Source organism: Pseudophryne corroboree, chromosome 6, assembly GCF_028390025.1.
Source record: "Pseudophryne corroboree isolate aPseCor3 chromosome 6, aPseCor3.hap2, whole genome shotgun sequence".
In the NCBI taxonomy this organism is placed as follows: domain Eukaryota; kingdom Metazoa; phylum Chordata; class Amphibia; order Anura; family Myobatrachidae; genus Pseudophryne; species Pseudophryne corroboree.
In genome coordinates, this window is record NC_086449.1 from 325,885,273 (window position 1) to 325,904,279 (window position 19,007).

Below are 19,007 nucleotides of genomic sequence, written 5' to 3' on the forward strand. Positions count from 1 at the left end.
ATTAAAATAAAATAAATAAATATATACGTATATATATATATATATATATATATATATATATAAAATGCACCCATGTTGTCCTTAAGTAACAGGACTAGACCGTGCCGTGCTCTGAATGTTAGGTGAAATGTACAATGCATGTTGTTGCTCAGACAAAAACAAAACACTCGTGACTTATGCAAAATATTCCATTTCTACTGTACTGAATGCGCCACACTCCCTCAGCAACTCTCCAGCGTCTGGGTTTATGCTGCTGCTGTGCTATATATCCCGCAGCCCCTCCTACTCTGAGTGGAAACACCCAGAGCCCTCGATGCTGAGCGCAGACCACGCTGCCTGAGACCAGCAGACTGAGACTCCGCCAGCTGTACGCCCGGACAGGTGCTGCTCATTAGCCGGCTCCGGTTATTAGGGCGGGAGATATAAATGTCTCCTGTGCCTGAACTCGCCTCATTTACAAGAAATATCTTATAAAGCCACACCAGGCCAGCGGATATATAGAGGCTAAACAGTAGCGGAAACCTAGTCTACACACAGAGACCCTGTGCTATGGCTTTCCCACTGGTAAGGAACTGGCTGAATGTGTAACAAAAGTATCCATATGAAGTGTCTGCCAGTAACTGCGCCGAGTTCTCTGTGCTGGGGGAGTGCATATAAAGCATCAGCCGGTGAGGAGACTGCAATGCCGGCTACGGAAAGCGCCACTACCTCCTCTTACGCTGGCTGTCAGTGTACTGCTATATGCCAACCTATGCTCTGTGCCTATGGCAGCAGCCTGGGTTTGGCACCGCCACTACAGTACAGATGCACCGCCTGCACCTCTGCTCATCTGGCGGTGTTCTGCCTCTGTGCCCCATGCCAGTTACATAGCTTGGGGTGTGACTGTACGGGCCCCTATGGCGAGCAGCGCTGTGGTTAGTATAAGGGTTAACTGTGAGCCTGGCTAGTGATGTCACGCCTCTCCGGTCCAGCGTTCTGTTGCCCACGCCCCGCGGAGAGCTGCTGGCGGGAAGAAGCTGGAAGCATGTGGGCCTTACAGGTGCTGGCTCTTCGTAGTTTATTGAATGTTGGTGCCCCATAGGCAGTGGCTGCGGGGAGCGCTGCGTGGTGTGGCACTGCCGCTGTGAGTGTGGTGCGGTTGGTTTCCTAACGTGGCCTAACGCGTGCAAGTGCGGGCCGGCTGCTGAGCGGCCATGTGCGTGGTGCGTGTACTGTGTGCGCGTTATAGAGCTCTCCCCGTGCGGGCACCTTCTACACTGTTCCCGGTGACTTGTTACACTGTTACTGCCGGCGGCTGCTGCTGCTGCCGCCGCCTATTACGCTCAGGAAGAGTAAAGGCCTCGAGGGTCGCCTCATCTTGTTACAAGCAGTTTCTGGTCATTCTGTGGGCTTGTGCTGTATTGGCTGACCGGCTGCTCTATGTTCTCTAATAACACCCTCTTAGGGGCTTTGTTTATTCATGCAGTTCTTTCCTTTAAAGTGTGTCAAAAGGGTGGTTTCCACATATTCATGGCAAAACGTCAGTAACCGATGCAACTTATGCTAGGCATACATGTTACATTTATCTGACAGACCATCTATCCAATCTGGCAGGCTGGGATGAAAATCTGGTAATGTATGGTGCATACTTGCCTACCTGACCCTCTCCATGAGGGAGAAAATGCTCTGTTCCTGGACTTTCCTGGTAATGTATGATTGCCATCACCTGTGGTGAGCTGGGTAATTGATAAGAAAGGTGTTTCACCACAGGTGATGGCAATCATACATTACCAGGAAAGTCCAGGAACAGAGCATTTTCTCCCTCATGGAGAGGGTCAGGTAGGCAAGTATGGTATGGTGGCAAATGACAATCGACAGTTTGCTCCCAAAACAAACGACTGTTCAGACATATTGGTTATTGCAGTGATTCAACAAAGACTATATTTTCCAGCGTTTAGGAGCAAATTGTGTATTGTCAGTGCTCCCATACTTTACCAGAAATTCCATTCATCCAGTTATTGCATAGTGTATGCCCATCTTTAGTAGGGATGGCCATCCATATCACATCCATCGATGGTTGCCATCCATGGTTAGAAACTAAAGGCCAGTACTCACTGGCCGATGCGGGAGAGATGTGTGCTGAGCGAACCGCTCAGCACACCTCTCCTGCCGCTCGGCAAAGCGTGATGTGTGCTGAGCGTGCGGGGGTAGCCGGGGGGGGGGCACTCATTTCACCCAGCGGATGAAATGAGCGACCCGTGAGATTGGTCTGACGTACAGGCCAATCTAGCACCAGCGATAGCGATGCGCGGGGCTGTGCATAGCTATCGCTGTAGGGGGTACACACGGAGCGATCAGTTTTAAAATCTAAACAATCTAGTCAGATTGCTTTGATTTTATGCAGCAATCGCTCCGTGAGTACCCCCCTTAAGCTATCCTATACCATCGATGTTTGCAGTTAGCTTGTAACTGCATGCGCAGAAGAGGCTTTTGCTGGAGAAAGTCAGCTAGTAAGTTTCCTGACCATGTTCCCCAGGCGGTTGTGTCTGGCATGGCTGCTGTCGCTAGCTGCCAGGATGTGACGTCGCGTGTGGCCACTCTTAGCTGTGCAGTGTGGAGTCTAATTACTTCACTGACTTAGCTGCTGAGGCAGAGAGGAGGCGGTCATTGACTCCTACATGCAAGACTGAAAACACCCACACACCCACATAGGCAGGGTAAGGTACCAAGTAGCAGACTTCCCTGTCTATGAAGATAGTTACAGGGGGGTGGGGCTGTTAAGTGACTCTCTGGAGACAGCTGAGAAGCCTATGGGGTCTATTCATGAAGCAGGGAAGAGTGGAGAAGTTGCCCATAGTAACCAGTGTTACTGTAACATTTAATAAGTGCATTCTATCAAATTAGAGCAGTGGATTACAGTAGTTGCCATGGGCAACTTCTCCAATCAGCTGCTCTCATTTGATAGAATGCACTTATTAAATGTTAGTAACACTGGTTGCTATGGGCAACTTCTCTACTTGCTCACTTCTCCACTCTTTTCACTACTTCATGAATAGATCCCTGTCTGCTGCAGGGCCTGTGACTCTGAATGAAGACTGTTGGCGCTCAGCAGCAGTGTGTTGTGGCAACATTTAAAAAAAATAAATAAAAAGTTTCCATGCTGTTACAATGTTAACTCTCCTACTTGATTTGACCCCCCTAAGTCAGTGGTTTCCAAACTGTCCTCAAGGCACCCGAATAGTCCTGGTATCACTGCTATCCATGGCTGTTCACAGAAGGTTAAATCAAGTTGACTGATGTACCAATTAAGTCACCTGTGCCCAAACATGGTTACCCTTAAAGCCTGGATTGTTGGGGGCCTTGGGAACAGAGTTTAGGAACCTCTGCCGTAAGTGGTATACTTGCCAAACAAAAAATGCATTTGAGGCACGAAAATATAATGCCTACCTACAAAAAATGACTGCATGGATTTATGAGTGTGGGGACACAGACAAACCTTCCAAATAAAGCTGTCTTCTGAGAGGCCCGAAAGCAAAGTGGCTGCAGATTTTGGACCTGGTATATCTTGCGATCGACCTGTACATAGAGCCCGGGGTGGAGGGGAGGATCTGAGCCTCTTTAGGCTAGTGTGACTGCTTGGGCCAAGCTCCAGAATGCTTTGCATTCGTGAGCTTGCTAAATCTAAGTTCAATATCATCCAAGAAACCTGTAGGGGCTGCTTTTGTAGATGAAGAGACCATGGGAGATCTGCTGCTTTCACTTCATCCTAGTGTTAGTTACGTTTTGCGGGGTTCCTTTAAATGTCTTCAGGGGATTTTGTGCAAAATATAGGCCCATGTATCAAGTGCTAAAACTTGTGTATGATAATTGGAGCTCCAGCCAATCTATCTACAACTGTCATTTTTCAAATAAATGACAGGAGCTGATTAGCTGGAGCACCATTTATCATATGTGACGTGTTATCAATTGATAAATGAGCTCCTATATTTGGTAAATATGCACCTTTCTGAGCAACATCTGTTTGCATAGATTTCTGTGGGGATAGCATTAAGGGTCTATATCAGTGATTTTCAACCTTTTTTTTACACGCAGCACACCGATCAATCTTTTAAAATTGCCAAGGCACACCACCAGATCCCCACAGAAAAAAAAAAACACATACATTGGCCTACACAGAAAAAACAATCGCATTGCTCCCCACATAAATCATGTTGCTCCCCACATGAATTATTCACATTGTTACCTCCATAAATCCTTATTCTCACCACATAAATCCTATTGTTCCCCACAGGAGAAATAAAATAACAAATATTAGCCCCTACCGGTCAGCTGTCCTCCTCCCTGTTCCTCAGTGGCGGGGGTTGTTCATAGTGGCGTGCTGCGAATACTGAGCAGCGGGCGGGTAGGTGTGGTTGTGGGTGGGCAAGGAAAGCTGTGTATGCATACGGGAATTGGAAGATCTGTATGCAGGCGGGTGGGCTGGCTAGGTGGTGAGACACGGCGGCCGTGACCTATGATACCACACCGCCGTGTCTTCAAGGCATAGGTCACGGCCAGAGCACGACTGATCCTCTAAGAGCCCGGGCCAACAGTTCACTCTGAAGGTGCAGGAAGCTGCTCTGGCTCCGCGGCACACCTTGCAACTGGTCGCGGCACACTAGTGTGCCACGACACACTGGTTGAAAGCCTGGTCTATATAATCTCAAATCTTTACTTTTCAGGGCTTGCTTCCATTGGTTATCTGACAGCGGTGTTGTCTCTAAGGGGAGTAGTCTGTTGTGTAGAACCGATACCTCAAACCTGCATCCCATAAAGGCCCATCTATCAATTGCGTTTGCTGTGCTATCTCGGTGGGTGTGATATTGGCACCTAAAATTGCATGCAGGAGCCTTTCCCTGCTATGTGCTTGCTTCAGTGTCTGGATTACTGTGCATACACGGTCTACTAAACACTCATGTGCAGCGTCCATTGTCGGGGAGGGTTCCACAAGAACTCTGCTATCTAAAGGTCCTTATACACTGGGCAATACAGCTGGGCGCTGAGAAAGTTAATGCATATTGCTCTGTGTACACAGCCAGTGATAACGATACGCGTCCCCGCCAGGTCACTATCGCTGCTAAATATACTGTGCTGGCAAGTCAATTTTGGCTAGGTTGCTGGAGAAGAAAAAGCACCCCCTTGCTTAAATGAGTTAGCCAAAATCGCTTGGCCACTAAGTCAAAATCGCCGGTAAAGGTAAATTCTCCTACTGCCAGTTCAAGGGAAAACACTCAGTCAAAATCTCTCATAGACAAAATCCGTGTATGGACCTTACGTTTAAATGTAGCCCATAGGTTGCAATGGGATGCGTGAGCCATCTGTAATATATGCTGTGATCCTTCCTTCATACGGTGGGTGTGATACTAAATATTTGTGGTTTCCTTGAAAACGGATACATCGCTAATATTTAATTGGGTCAGAAGTCACTTTTCACTTGCTTAAAGTGCAGTGTCTCATTACTGTAACTTTTTAATATATTTCAGAGGACATGTGATTGTGTTGAACACCTCAGTAGTTTTCTTTGTTTACAGCAGCGTTGGACATGTCTAAAATACTCAATTATAACTTATCTATTTAAATACATTATACGATTTACCGGCCTGTCAGAATGATGGAACATATCAGTAATGTCAGCGACAGCAGCTTTGTCGTGCACGAACGGTACAACACTTGAATTACTCTGTTGGGTGCCATCTAGTGGCTGCTGGTGAGCAAAACTCTTAAATTGCCCCCATAGAGGTGAGGAGCATTAGCCTTTTATTATATGGTATAACCCTGTGAGACTTTGAGTGCTTCTGAAGGTGAGTTTGTTATATGAAAAGCCTGACCTCTTTTGCAGACTGGGATGAGATGTGGGGAGATGGGTAACTTGTCACAATCGGACAACATGCTGACTTGCTGGAGAACTCTATTTAAATTCCAATGTCATGGTCTTAGTTTGGTGGCTTTAAGCCAGGATTCCCTTCCAGTTTCTGTAAAGATGTTGCACATTTTTTGCTGGTCATATTACAACATTTTCTTGTTTGTTCCCATCAAGTCATTTCTCTTACGTCCTAGAGGATGCTGGGGACCTCAGTTAGATCTTGTGCCCAGAGGAGAATGGGTGCACTGCAGAGCTCTCCAGAGTTTTCTGTGGAAAAAGAATTTTGTTAGGTTTTTTATTTTCAGGGAGTCCTGTTGGCAACAGGCTCCCTGCATTGTGGGACCGAGGAGAGAGAAGCAGAGCTGGCTTGTCAAGTTGGGCACTGCTTCGAAGGCTACTGGACACAATTAGCTCCAGAGGGAGTCGGAACACAGGTCTCACCTGGGGTTCGTCCCGGAGCCGCGCTGCCGTCCTCCTCACAGATGCCGAAGATAGAAGCAGTATAGAGAAGGCAGAAGACATCTTAGGCGGCAGAAGACATCAGATCTTCATGAGGTAAGGCACCATTGTTCCCAGTCTCACACAGAGCAGCACTGAAGGGTGCAGGGCGCAGGGGGGGGGGCGCCCTGGGCAGCAATAACCTCACATTTTGGCACCAATACAGTTTGATTAGACTGCGGAGGCAGTAAATCTATGATCCCCCGCCATCACTGGGACCGAAGCCTGCCGTCGGGTGGGCGTGGCTTGATCCTCAGCACTAACCAGCGCCATTTTCTCCACAGAAGCTGCATGAGGAAAACGCTGGCTCCCTGGTCTCTCTCCTGCTGAACTCACAGGCTGGATAAAAGAGAGGGGGCACATTAGCGACAGTGAGTGGGAATTGGTATAATATATATAAAAAAGCGCTATCTGGACATATTTTTTCCAGTGTTTTTTAAGCAATGGTGTGCTGGCATACTCTCTGTTTCTCCTTAAGGGCCTGGTTGGGGTTTTGTCCCCTTATAGGTTAATCCCTGTGTGTGTGGGGTGTCGGTACGTGTGTCGACATGTCTGAGGCGGAAGGCTTCTCCAAGGAGGAGGTGGAGCAAATGAGTGGTGTCCCCGTCGGTTGTGCTGACTCCAGATTGGATGGACATGTGGCATATGTTGAATGCAAGTGTGGCATCTTTACATAAAAGGCTTGATAAGGCTGATTTAGGGGGGACATCAGGGGGTCAATCCTCAGATTGGACCGACTCACAGGGCCCTTCGGGGTCTCAAAAGCGTCCCTTAACACGACACTACTGCCGACACGGATTCTGATTCCAGTGTCGACTATGACGAAGTAAAATTGCACCCTAGGGTGACTAAAACCATTCAGTGTATGATTGTGGCAATAAGGGATGTGTTGCATATTGTGGATGAATCCTCGGTCCCCGACACAAGGGTACACATGTTTAAGGAAAAGAAACAGATTATTAACTTTCCCACATCTCATGAATTAAATGAATTCTTTGGAAAAGTTTGGGAGACTCCGGATAAGAGACCGCAGATCCCCAAAAGAATTTATGGCATACCCTTTCCCTAAGCAGGAAAGGGAGATTTGGGAATCACCCCCCACTGTGGACAAGGCGCTGACGCGCTTATCCAAGAAAGTGGCGCTACCGTCTCCTGACACAGCGGCCCTTAAGGACCCTGCAGATCGCAGGCAAGAAACTACCTTAAAGGGTATTCATTCTCATACGGGTGCTGTGCTAAGACTGACAATTGCGTCGGCATGGGTGTGTAGCGCAATTGCAGCTTGGACAGATGAGCTGACAGATCAATTTGATAATATGGATAAGGATACTATATTCCTAACTAGCCCATATTAAAGACGCATTCTTATTTATGAGGGATGCTCAAAGGGACATTGGATTGCTAGCTTCTAGGGCCAATGCCATGTCTGTCTCAGCGAGAAGATCCTTATGGACTCGCCAATGGATGGGTGATGCGGATTCCAAAAAACATATGGAAGTACTACTCTATAAGGGGGATGTATTGTTTGGGGATGGGCTGACGGACCTGGTTTCCACAGCTACAGCAGGTAAATCTAATTTCTCTAACGTCCTAGTGGATGCTGGGGACTCCGATAGGACCATGGGGAATAGCGGCTCCGCAGGAGACTGGGCACAAAGTAAAAGCTTTAGGACTAGCTGGTGTGCACTGGCTCCTCCCCCCATGACCCTCCTCCAAGCCTCAGTTAAGATTTTGTGCCCGAACGAGAAGGGTGCAATCTAGGTGGCTCTCCTGAGCTGCTTAGAGTAAAAGTTTAAATAGGTTTTTTATTTTCAGTGAGACCTGCTGGCAACAGGCTCACTGCATCGAGGGACTAAGGGGAGAAGAAGCGAACTCACCTGCGTGCAGAGTGTATTGGGCTTCTTAGGCTACTGGACATTAGCTCCAGAGGGACGATCACAGGCCCAGCCATGGATGGGTCCCAGAGCCGCGCCGCCGGCCCCCTTACAGATGCTGAAGCAAGAAGAGGTCCATAAATCGGCGGCAGAAGACTTTCCTGTCTTCATAAGGTAGCGCACAGCACTGCAGCTGTGCGCCATTGCTCTCAGCACACTTCACACTTCGGTCACTGAGGGTGCAGGGCGCTGGGGGGGGGGCGCCCTGGGAAGCAATGAATTTACCTTATTTGGCAAAAAATACATCACATATAGCTCCTGGGCTATATGGATGTATTTAACCCCTGCCAGTTTTCCAGAAAAAAGCGGGAGAAAAGCCCGCCGTGAAGGGGGCGGGGCCTATCTCCTCAGCACACAGCGCCATTTTTCCCACACAGCTCCGCTGGTAGGAAGGCTCCCAGAATCTCTCCTGCAACTACAGAAACAGGGTAAAAAAGAGAGGGGGGCACTTATTTGGCAAAATAACAGATATAAGCAGCTATAAGGGATAGACACTTATTGTAAGGTTGTCCCTATACATATATAGCACTCTGGTGTGTGCTGGCAAACTCTCCCTCTGTCTCCCCAAGGGGCTAAGTGGGTCCTGTCCTCTATCAGAGCATTCCCTGTGTGTGTGCTGGGTGTCGGTACGTGTGTGTCGACATGTATGAGGAGGAAAATGATGTGGAGGCGGAGCAATTGCCTATAATGGTGATGTCACCCCCTAGGGAGTCGACACCTGAATGGATGGCCGTAATTAAGGAATTACGTGACAGTGTCGGCACGTTACAGAAAACTGTTGACGACATGAGACAGCCGGCAGCTCAGTTAGTGCCTGTCCAGGCGTCTCAAACACCGTCAGGGGCTATTAAACGCCCGTTACCTCAGTGGGTCGACACGGACCCAGACACAGACACTGACTCCAGTGTCGACGGTGAAGAAACAAACGTATTTTCCAGTAGGGCCACACGTTACATGATCACGGCAATGAAGGAGGTTTTGCACATCTCTGATACTGCAAGTACCACAAAAAGGGGTATTATGTGGGGTGTGAAAAAACTACCCGTAGTTTTTCCTGAATCAGATGAATTGAATGAAGTGTGTGATGAAGCGTGGGTTACCCCCGACAAAAAACTGCTAATTTCTAAATTATTGGCACTATATCCCTTCCCACCAGAGGTTAGGGCTCGTTGGGAAACACCCCCTAGGGTGGATAAGGCGCTCACACGCTTATCAAAACAAGTGGCGTTACCGTCTCCAGAAACGGCCGCCCTTAAGGAGCCAGCAGATAGGAGGCTGGAAAATATCCTTAAAAGTATATACACTCATACTGGTGTTATACTGCGACCAGCAATCGCCTCAGCCTGGATGTGCAGTGCTGGGGTGGCTTGGTCGGATTCCCTGACTGAAAATATTGATACCCTGGACAGGGACAATATATTATTGACTATAGAGCATTTAAAGGATGCATTCCTATATATGCGAGATGCACAGAGAGACATTTGCACTCTGGCATCAAGAGTAAGTGCGATGTCCATTTCTGCCAGAAGAGGATTATGGACGCGACAGTGGTCAGGGGATGCGGATTCCAAACGGCATATGGAAGTATTGCTGTATAAAGGGGAGGAGTTATTTGGGGGCGGTCTATCGGACCTGGTGGCCACGGCAACGGCTGGGAAATCCACCTTTTTACCCCAAGTCACCTCGCAGCAGAAAAAGATACCGTCTTTTCAGGCTCAGTCCTTTCGTCCCCATAAGGGCAAGCGGGCAAAAGGCCACTCATATCTGCCCCGGGGCAGAGGAAGGGGAAAAAGACTGCAGCAGGCAGCTTCTTCCCACGAACAGAAGCCCTCCCCCGCTTCTGCCAAGTCCTCAGCATGACGCTGGGGCCTTACAAGCGGACTCAGGCACTGTGGGGGCCCGTCTCAAGAATTTCAGCGCGCAGTGGGCTCACTCGCAAGTGGACCCCTGGATCCTGCAGGTAGTATCTCAGGGGTACAAATTGGAATTCGAGACGTCTCCCCCTCGCCGGTTCCTGAAGTCTGCTTTACCAACGTCTACCCCCGACAGGGAGGCGGTATTGGAAGCCATTCACAAGCTGTATTCCCAGCAAGTGATAATCAAGGTACCCCTCCTACAACAGGGAAAGGGGTATTACTCCACGCTGTTTGTGGTACCGAAGCCGGACGGCTCGGTGAGACCCATTTTAAATCTGAAAGCCTTGAACACTTACATAAAAAGGTTCAAGATGGAGTCACTCAGAGCAGTGATAGCGAACCTGGAAGAAGGGGACTACATGGTGTCTCTGGACATCAAGGATGCTTACCTCCATGTCCCAATTTGCCCTTCTCACCAAGGGTACCTCAGGTTTGTGGTACAGAACTGTCACTATCAGTTTCAGACGCTGCCGTTTGGATTGTCCACGGCACCCCGGGTCTTTACCAAGGTAATGGCCGAAATGATGATTCTTCTTCGAAGAAAAGGCGTCTTAATTATCCCTTACTTGGACGATCTCCTGATAAGGGCACGGTCCAGAGAACAGTTAGAGGTCGGAGTAGCACTATCTCAAATAGTACTACGACAGCACGGATGGATTCTAAATATTCCAAAATCGCAGCTGATTCCGACGACACGTCTGCTGTTCCTAGGGATGATTCTGGACACAGTACAGAAAAAGGTGTTTCTCCCGGAAGAGAAAGCCAGGGAGTTATCCGACCTAGTCGGGAAACTCCTAAGACCAGGCCAGGTGTCAGTGCATCAGTGCACAAGGGTCCTGGGAAAGATGGTGGCTTCTTACGAAGCGATTCCATTCGGCAGATTCCACGTAAGAACTTTTCAGTTGGATCTGCTAGACAAATGGTCCGGATCGCATCTTCAAATGCATCAGCGGATAACCCTGTCTCCAAGGACAAGGGTGTCTCTCCTGTGGTGGTTACAGAGTGCTCATCTCCTAGAGGGCCGCAGATTCGGCATTCAGGATTGGGTCCTGGTGACCACGGATGCCAGCCTGAGAGGCTGGGGAGCAGTCACACAGGGAAAAAATTTCCAGGGCTTGTGGTCAAGCATGGAAACGTCACTTCACATAAATATCCTGGAACTAAGGGCCATTTACAATGCCCTAAGTCAGGCAAGGCCTCTGCTTCAGGGTCAGCCAGTATTGATCCAGTCGGACAACATCACGGCAGTCGCCCACGTAAACAGACAGGGTGGCACAAGAAGCAGGAGGGCAATGACGGAAGTGGCAAGGATTCTTCGCTGGGCGGAAAATCATGTGATAGCACTGTCAGCAGTGTTCATTCCGGGAGTGGACAACTGGGAAGCAGACTTCCTCAGCAGACACGATCTTCACCCGGGGGAGTGGGGACTTCACCCAGAAGTCTTCCACATGATTGTAAACCGTTGGGAAAAACCAAAGGTGGACATGATGGCGTCTCGCCTCAACAAAACACTGGACAGATATTGCTCCAGGTCAAGGGACCCTCAGGCAATAGCTGTGGACGCTCTGGTAACACCGTGGGTGTACCGGTCAGTGTATGTGTTCCCTCCTCTTCCTCTCATACCAAAAGTACTGAGAATCATAAGAAGGAGAGGAGTAAATACTATACTCGTGGCTCCGGATTGGCCAAGAAGGACTTGGTACCCGGAAATTCAAGAGATGCTCACGGAAGACCCGTGGCCTCTACCTCTAAGACAGGACCTGCTCCAGCAGGGACCATGTCTGTTCCAAGACTTACCGCGGCTGCGTTTGACGGCATGGCGGTTGAACGCCGGATCCTGAAGGAAAAAGTCATTCCGGATGAAGTCATCCCTACCCTGATCAAAGCCAGGAAGGATGTAACCGTACAACATTATCACCGTATTTGGCGTATATGTTGCGTGGTGCGAGGCCAGGAAGGCCCCTACGGAGGAATTTCAACTGGGTCGATTCCTGCATTTCCTGCAAACAGGACTGTCTATGGGCCTCAAATTAGGGTCCATTAAGGTTCAAATTTCGGCCCTGTCGATATTCTTCCAAAAAGAACTAGCTTCTGTTCCTGAAGTTCAGACGTTTGTCAAGGGAGTACTGCATATACAGCCTCCTTTTGTGCCTCCAGTGGCACCTTGGGATCTCAATGTAGTGTTGGGATTCCTAAAATCACATTGGTTTGAACCACTCACCACTGTGGACTTGAAATATCTCACATGGAAAGTGGTAATGCTGTTAGCCCTGGCTTCAGCCAGGCGTGTATCAGAATTGGCGGCTTTATCCTATAAAAGCCCTTACCTAATTTTTCATACGGACAGGGCAGAATTGAGGACTCGTCCTCAATTTCTCCCTAAGGTGGTTTCAGCATTTCACTTAAACCAACCTATTGTGGTGCCTGCGGCTACTAGGGACTTGGAGGATTCCAAGTTGCTGGACGTAGTCAGGGCCCTGAAAATATATGTTTCCAGGACGGCTGGAGTCAGAAAATCTGACTCGCTGTTTATCCTGTATGCACCCAACAAGCTGGGTGCTCCTGCTTCTAAGCAGACGATTGCTCGTTGGATTTGTAGTACAATTCAGCTTGCACATTCTGTGGCAGGCCTGCCACAGCCAAAATCTGTAAAAGCCCATTCCACACGGAAAGTGGGCTCATCTTGGGCGGCTGCCCGAGGGGTCTCGGCTTTACAACTTTGCCGAGCAGCTACTTGGTCAGGGGCAAACACGTTTGCTAAATTCTACAAATTTGATACCCTGGCTGAGGAGGACCTGGAGTTCTCTCATTCGGTGCTGCAGAGTCATCCGCACTCTCCCGCCTGTTTGGGAGCTTTGGTATAATCCCCATGGTCCTTTCGGAGTCCCCAGCATCCACTAGGACGTTAGAGAAAATAAGAATTTACTTACCGATAATTCTATTTCTCATAGTCCGTAGTGGATGCTGGGCGCCCATCCCAAGTGCGGATTGTCTGCATTACTTGTACATAGTTATTGTTACAAAAATCGGGTTGTTGTTGTTGTTGTTGTTGTTGTTGTTGTTGTTGTTGTGAGCCATCTTTTCAGAGGCTCCTTCTGTTATCATGCTGTTAACTGGGTTCAGATCACAAGTTGTACGGTGTGATTGGTGTGGCTGGTATGAGTCTTACCCGGGATTCAAAATCCTTCCTTATTGTGTACGCTCGTCCGGGCACAGTATCCTAACTGAGGCTTGGAGGAGGGTCATGGGGGGTGGAGCCAGTGCACACCAGCTAGTCCTAAAGCTTTTACTTTGTGCCCAGTCTCCTGCGGAGCTGCTATTCCCCATGGTCCTATCTGAGTCCCCAGCATCCACTACGGACTATGAGAAATAGAATTATCGGTAAGTAAATTCTTATTTTTTTTACCATATATTCCCCAACAGCAAAAGAAAGCAACACCCTATCAGATGCAGTCCTTTCGGTCGCACAAGTCCAAAAGAGGTCGGGGATCCTCTTTCCTCGCCAGAGGTAAGGGCAGAGGCAAGATAGCACCTGCTTCGGCAGGTGCCCAGGAACAAAAGTCCTCCCCGGCTGCTCCAAAACCCACAGCATGACGCTGGGGCTCCCCTGAGGGAGTCCGCACCGGTGGGGGCACGTCTTCGACTTTTCTGTCAGGCCTGGGTCAGTTCGGACCTGAATCCCTGGGTGTTGGAAATAGTTTCCCAGGGTTACAAATTGGAATTCGAGGAGGTGCCCCCGCGCCGATTTTTCAAATCAGCCCTACCAGCTTCCACATCGGAAAGGGATGTAGTGTTAGCTGCAATTCAAACGCTGTGTATACAGCAAGTGATAATCAAGGTTCCCCTGCACCAGCAGGGAAGAGGTTACTACTCAACCCTATTTGTGGTCCCGAAGCCGGACTGTTCGGTCAGACCTATTTTGAATCTGAAATCCCTAAATCTGTACATAAAAAGATTCAAATTCAAAATGGAATCTCTCAGAGCGATAATAGCCAACATGGAGGAGGGGGAGTTTATAGTGTCTGTGGACATAAAGGATGCGTCCCTTCATGTCCCCATATATGCCCTCCATCAGGAATACCTGAGATTCGCTGTACATGATTGTCATTACCAATTTCAGACGTTGCCATTTGGACTCTCCACGGCCCCGAGGATTTTCACCAAGATAATGTATGAAATGATGGTGGTCCTGCGCAAGCATGGAGTCACAATTATCCCATACTTGGACGATCTCCTGATAAAAGCGAGATCAAGGGAGAAATTGCTGAGCAGTGTGGCGCTCTCAGAGTGCTCCAGCAACACGGTTGGATTCTAAATCTACGGAAGTCAGTTGATTCCGACAACTCGACTACCGTTCCTAGGTATGATATTGGATACGGAACAAATGAAGGTCTTCCTCCCAATAGAGAGAGCCCAAGACATCCAGAACATGGTCAGAGACCTGCTAAAACCGAAAAGGGTGTCGGTTCACCAATGCACTCGAGTTCTGGGGATAATGGTGGCGGCCTACGAGGCCATTCCCTTCGGAAGGTTCCATGCAAGGACTTTTCAATGGGACCTTCTGGACAAGTGGTCCGGGTCCCATCTGCACTTATATCGGAAAATAACTCTGCCCCAGGGACCAGAGTGTCCCTCCTGTGGTGGTTGCAAAATGCTCACCTCCTGGAGGGTCGCAGGTTCGGAATTCAGGATTGGATCCTGGTTACCACGGACGTGAGCCTCCGAGGATGGGGAGCGGTCACACAGGGAAAAATTTTTCAGGGTCTTTGGTCAGACCAGGAGTCCTGTCTACACATCAATGTGTTGGAACTCAGGGCCATTTACAACGGCCTTCGACAAGCGGAGAGTTTTCTTTGAAACCTACCGGTTCTGATTCAATCAGACAATGTCGCAGCAGTGACTCATGTGAACCGCCAAGGCGGGACAAGAAGCAGTCGCGATGGCGGAAGCCACAAGGATACTTTGCTGGGCCGAAAATCATGTAAGCGCTCTGTCGGATGTCTTCATTCTGGGAGTGGACAACTGGGAAGCAGGAGAGTGGGGACTTCATCAAGAAGTCTTTGCAGACCTAACACGTCTTTGGGGAACTCCTCAAATAGACATGATGGCGTCACGCCTCAACAAAAAACTTCGGAGGTATTGCGCCAGGTCGCGGGACCCTCAGGCAGTAGCAGTAGACACTCTCTGGTAACACCGTGGGTGTTCAAATCGGTCTACGTGTTTCCTCCTCTTCCTCTCATCACAAAAGTGTTGAGTATCATAAGACGAAGAAGAGTGCAGACGATACTCGTTGTCCCAGACTGGCCTCGAAGGGCCTGGTACTCGGATCTACAAGAGATGCTCGCAGGAGATCCCTGGCCTCTTCCTCTGAGGGAAGACCTGTTTCAGCAGGGGCCCTGTGTATTTCAAGACTTACCGCGGTTACGTTTGACGGCATGGCGGTTGAACGCCGAATCCTAGCGAAAAAGGGGATTCCGGAAGAGGTCATCCCTACTTTAATAAAGGCTAGGAAGGAGGTGACTGTAAAACATTATCACCGTATCTGGCGAAAGTATGTGTCTTGGTGTGAGACCAAGAATGCACTTATGGAAGATTTTCATCTGGGTCGTCTTCTCCACTTCCTACAGACAGGAGTGGATATGGGCCTGAAATTAGGCTCTGTTAAGGTAGATTTCGGCCCTATCGATTTTCTTTCAGAAGGAATTTGCTTCTCTTCCAGAAGTCCAGACGTTTGTAAAGGGAGTGCTGCACATCCAGCCCCCTTTTGTGCCTCCAGTGGCACCATGGGACCTGAATGTGGTGTTGCAGTTCCTAAAATCACACTGGTTTGAACCGCTTAACAAGGTTGAGTTGAAATTTCTTACCTGGAAGGTGGTCATGTTGTTGGCCTTAGCATCAGCAAGGCGAGTGTCAGAATTGGCGGCTTTGTCACACAAGAGCCCCTACTTGATTTTTCATGTGGATCGAGCTGAATTGAGGACACGTCCGCAATTTTTGCCTAAAGTGGTTTCTTCGTTCCATATGAATCAACCTATTGTGGTGCCTGTGGCTACAAGTGACCTGGAGGATTCCAGATCCCTGGACGTAGTCAGGGCCTTAAAAATTTATGTAGCCAGGACGGCTAGAATTAGGAAAACAGAGGCTCTGTTTGTCCTGTATGCAGCCAATAAGATTGGCGCTCCTGCTTCGAAGCAGACTATTGCTCGCTGGATCTGTAATACGATTCAGCAGGCTCACTCTATGGCTGGATTGCCGGTACCAAATTCGGTAAAGGCCCATTCCACTAGGAAGGTGGGCTCTTCTTGGGCAGCTGCCCGAGGCGTTTCGGCATTACAACTTTGCCGAGCGGCGACTTGGTCGGGGTCGAACACTTTTGCTAAATTCTACAAGTTTGATACCCTGGCTGATGAGGACCTAGCGTTTGCTCAGTCGGTGCTGCAGAATCAGACGCACTCTCCCGCACGATTGGATGCTTTGGTATAACCCCATGGTCCTTACTGAGTCCCCAGCATCCTCTAGGACGTAAGAGAAAATAAAATTTTAAACCTACCGGTAAATCTATTTCTCCTAGTCCGTAGAGGATGCTGGGCGCCTGTCCCAGTGCGGAAACTCTGCAAGACTTGTATATAGTTGTTGCTTACATAAGGGTTATGTTACAGTTGACATCGGTCTTGGACCGTTACTGTCGTTTGTTCATACTGTTAACTGGTTATGTATGTTCCAAGTTACATGGTATGACTGGTGTGGGCTGGTATGAATCTTGCCCTTGGATTGCTAAATCCTGCCTTGTATTGTCCATCTCCTCTGGGCACAGTTCTCTAAGGTCTGGAGGAGGGGCATAGAGGGAGGAGCCAGTGCACACCCATAGTCAAAGTTCTTTTTAGGTGCCCTATCTCCTGCGGAGCCTGTATTCCCCATGGTCCTTACGGAGTCCCCAGCATCCTCTACGGACTAGGAGAAATAGATTTACCGGTAGGTTTAAAATCTTATTTTTTCAGAAGGTTTTGAAATTCTCCTGACTTGTGTATACCTCATACTGCAAATAGCCTATTTTAGTAACAAAGTGAGCTGAAGTAAATAATGTAGATACTCTATACCAGTGGTTCTCAAACTCTGTCCTCAGGACCCCACACAGTGCATGTTTTGCAGGTAACATAGCAAGTGCACAGGTGTATTAATTACTCACGGACACATTTTAAAAGGTCCACAGGGGAGCTAATTATGTCACTTGTGATTCTGTGAGGAGACCTGCAAAACATGCACTGTGTGGGGTCCTGAGTACCGAGTTTGAGAACCTGTGCTCTATACTTTTATTATACTCCTTTCAGACATAAGCAAAAACATGGCTTCTTGCTTGGGCCCAGCAAGTTGACCTGGGTCATGCTTATGTCTGAAAGTCAGACCTGGACTGACTGTCTCATGTCAGTGACCCAGCAACTGACCAGGGTTATTCCCAGGATTTGCAACCCAGGTCAGTTCTCGGGCTTGTGTATAAGATATGACCAGAGTTATGCTAAAAGTTCATGGCACGGACAGTAGTGCTGGAAGATGACATCCCAAGTGTCCACAGCTAGATTGAAGACCTGGGGTCTGGTGTAAAGTGTGACAACCCAGGAATAATCTGGCACAGTCATGCATGTGTGGGTAAGTACTGAAATGCCAGCTTCAACCTGTGCTGGGTGTCTTGGGTCCAAACTGGGTTAAAGCAGGGATTTATCTGAAAGGGGGAAAAAGTGAACTCAACATTCTTCATTGTTCCTGCATTCCAAAACTGTTTAAAGCAGGATTTTTCTATTTGCAAGTTTCCTAACTTTCTCATACGATGCTGGGGTCCACTTCAGTACCATGGGGGTATAGACGGTTCCGCAGGAGCCATGGGCACTTTAAGACTTTTTCAGAGTGTGAACTGGCTCCTCCCTCTATGCCCCTCCTCCAGACCTCAGTTTAGAAAATGTGCCCAGGCTGACTGGATGCACTCCAGGGGAGCTCTACTGAGTTTCTTTGAAAGACTTTGTTAGGTTTTTTTATTTTCAGGGAGGACTGCTAGCAACAGTCTCCCTGCTTCGTGGTACTTAGGGGGCAGAAGTAGGAACCAACTTCCTGAATAGTTTCATGACTCCGCTTCTGGCTGAAGGGACACCATTAGCTCCTGAAGGGTACTGAACACTAGCTGCGGCTATGCGCTCACTCCCACAGCCTGCCGTCACCCCCCCCCCCCCCTTACAGACCCAGAAGTCAGAAGACAGGTGAGTGTACAGAAGAGGATCTTCAGTCATCGTGACGGCTAAAAGGTACCGCGCAGTGGGCAGGAACACTGCGCACCATGCTACCCATCAACACAGGCACAGTAGGGGGGCAGGGGCGTGCCCAGGGCAGCATGTACCTACTCAAAACTGGCTAACAAGGGGACATAAGATGCTGAGGCACAGTCCTACCCCTGCCAGTATAAAAAATAGTATTGAAAAGTCTGAGGGGAAACGTGTCATTACAGGGGCGGGACTTCCTCCTCAGTCAGCCAGCACACTGCTCAGCGCCATTTTTTTCTCTCCTAGCAAGCTGTAGAAAAGAACGCTGGTCCTCCTCCACTTCTGAACCAAGTATCAGGGTGCAAAACGGGTGGCACAGTATAAATTGGTGCTGTATGGTGAATTTGTCATTTATAAATGCACTACAGGTCTGTGGGCATTGTGTTACATGGATTATATCACTAGTGCGGAGTTGTGAACTGGCAAAATCCTGTGTCCTGACAGATTTTACTGTGGATCTGTCCCCTATAAG

At 48.7% G+C, this 19,007-nt stretch overlaps 1 protein-coding gene across 4 annotated transcripts in view; it reads left to right on the top strand.

Annotated features, from left to right (window-relative positions):
• The first annotated feature begins 332 nt into the window (after positions 1 to 332).
• CPEB1 (cytoplasmic polyadenylation element binding protein 1) overlaps positions 333 to 19,007 on the top strand; it is a 277,604-nt gene continuing 258,929 nt past the window's right edge. For 3 of the 4 annotated variants that reach the window (XM_063926334.1, XM_063926335.1, XM_063926336.1), the window contains exon 1: positions 948 to 1,039. In XM_063926334.1, the coding sequence (XP_063782404.1) occupies positions 950 to 1,039 (90 nt within the window). In that variant the 5' untranslated portion in view covers positions 948 to 949. Of the gene's footprint in view, positions 565 to 947; positions 1,040 to 19,007 lie in introns of those variants that run through there. The other variant, XM_063926337.1, reaches the window with a different exon arrangement.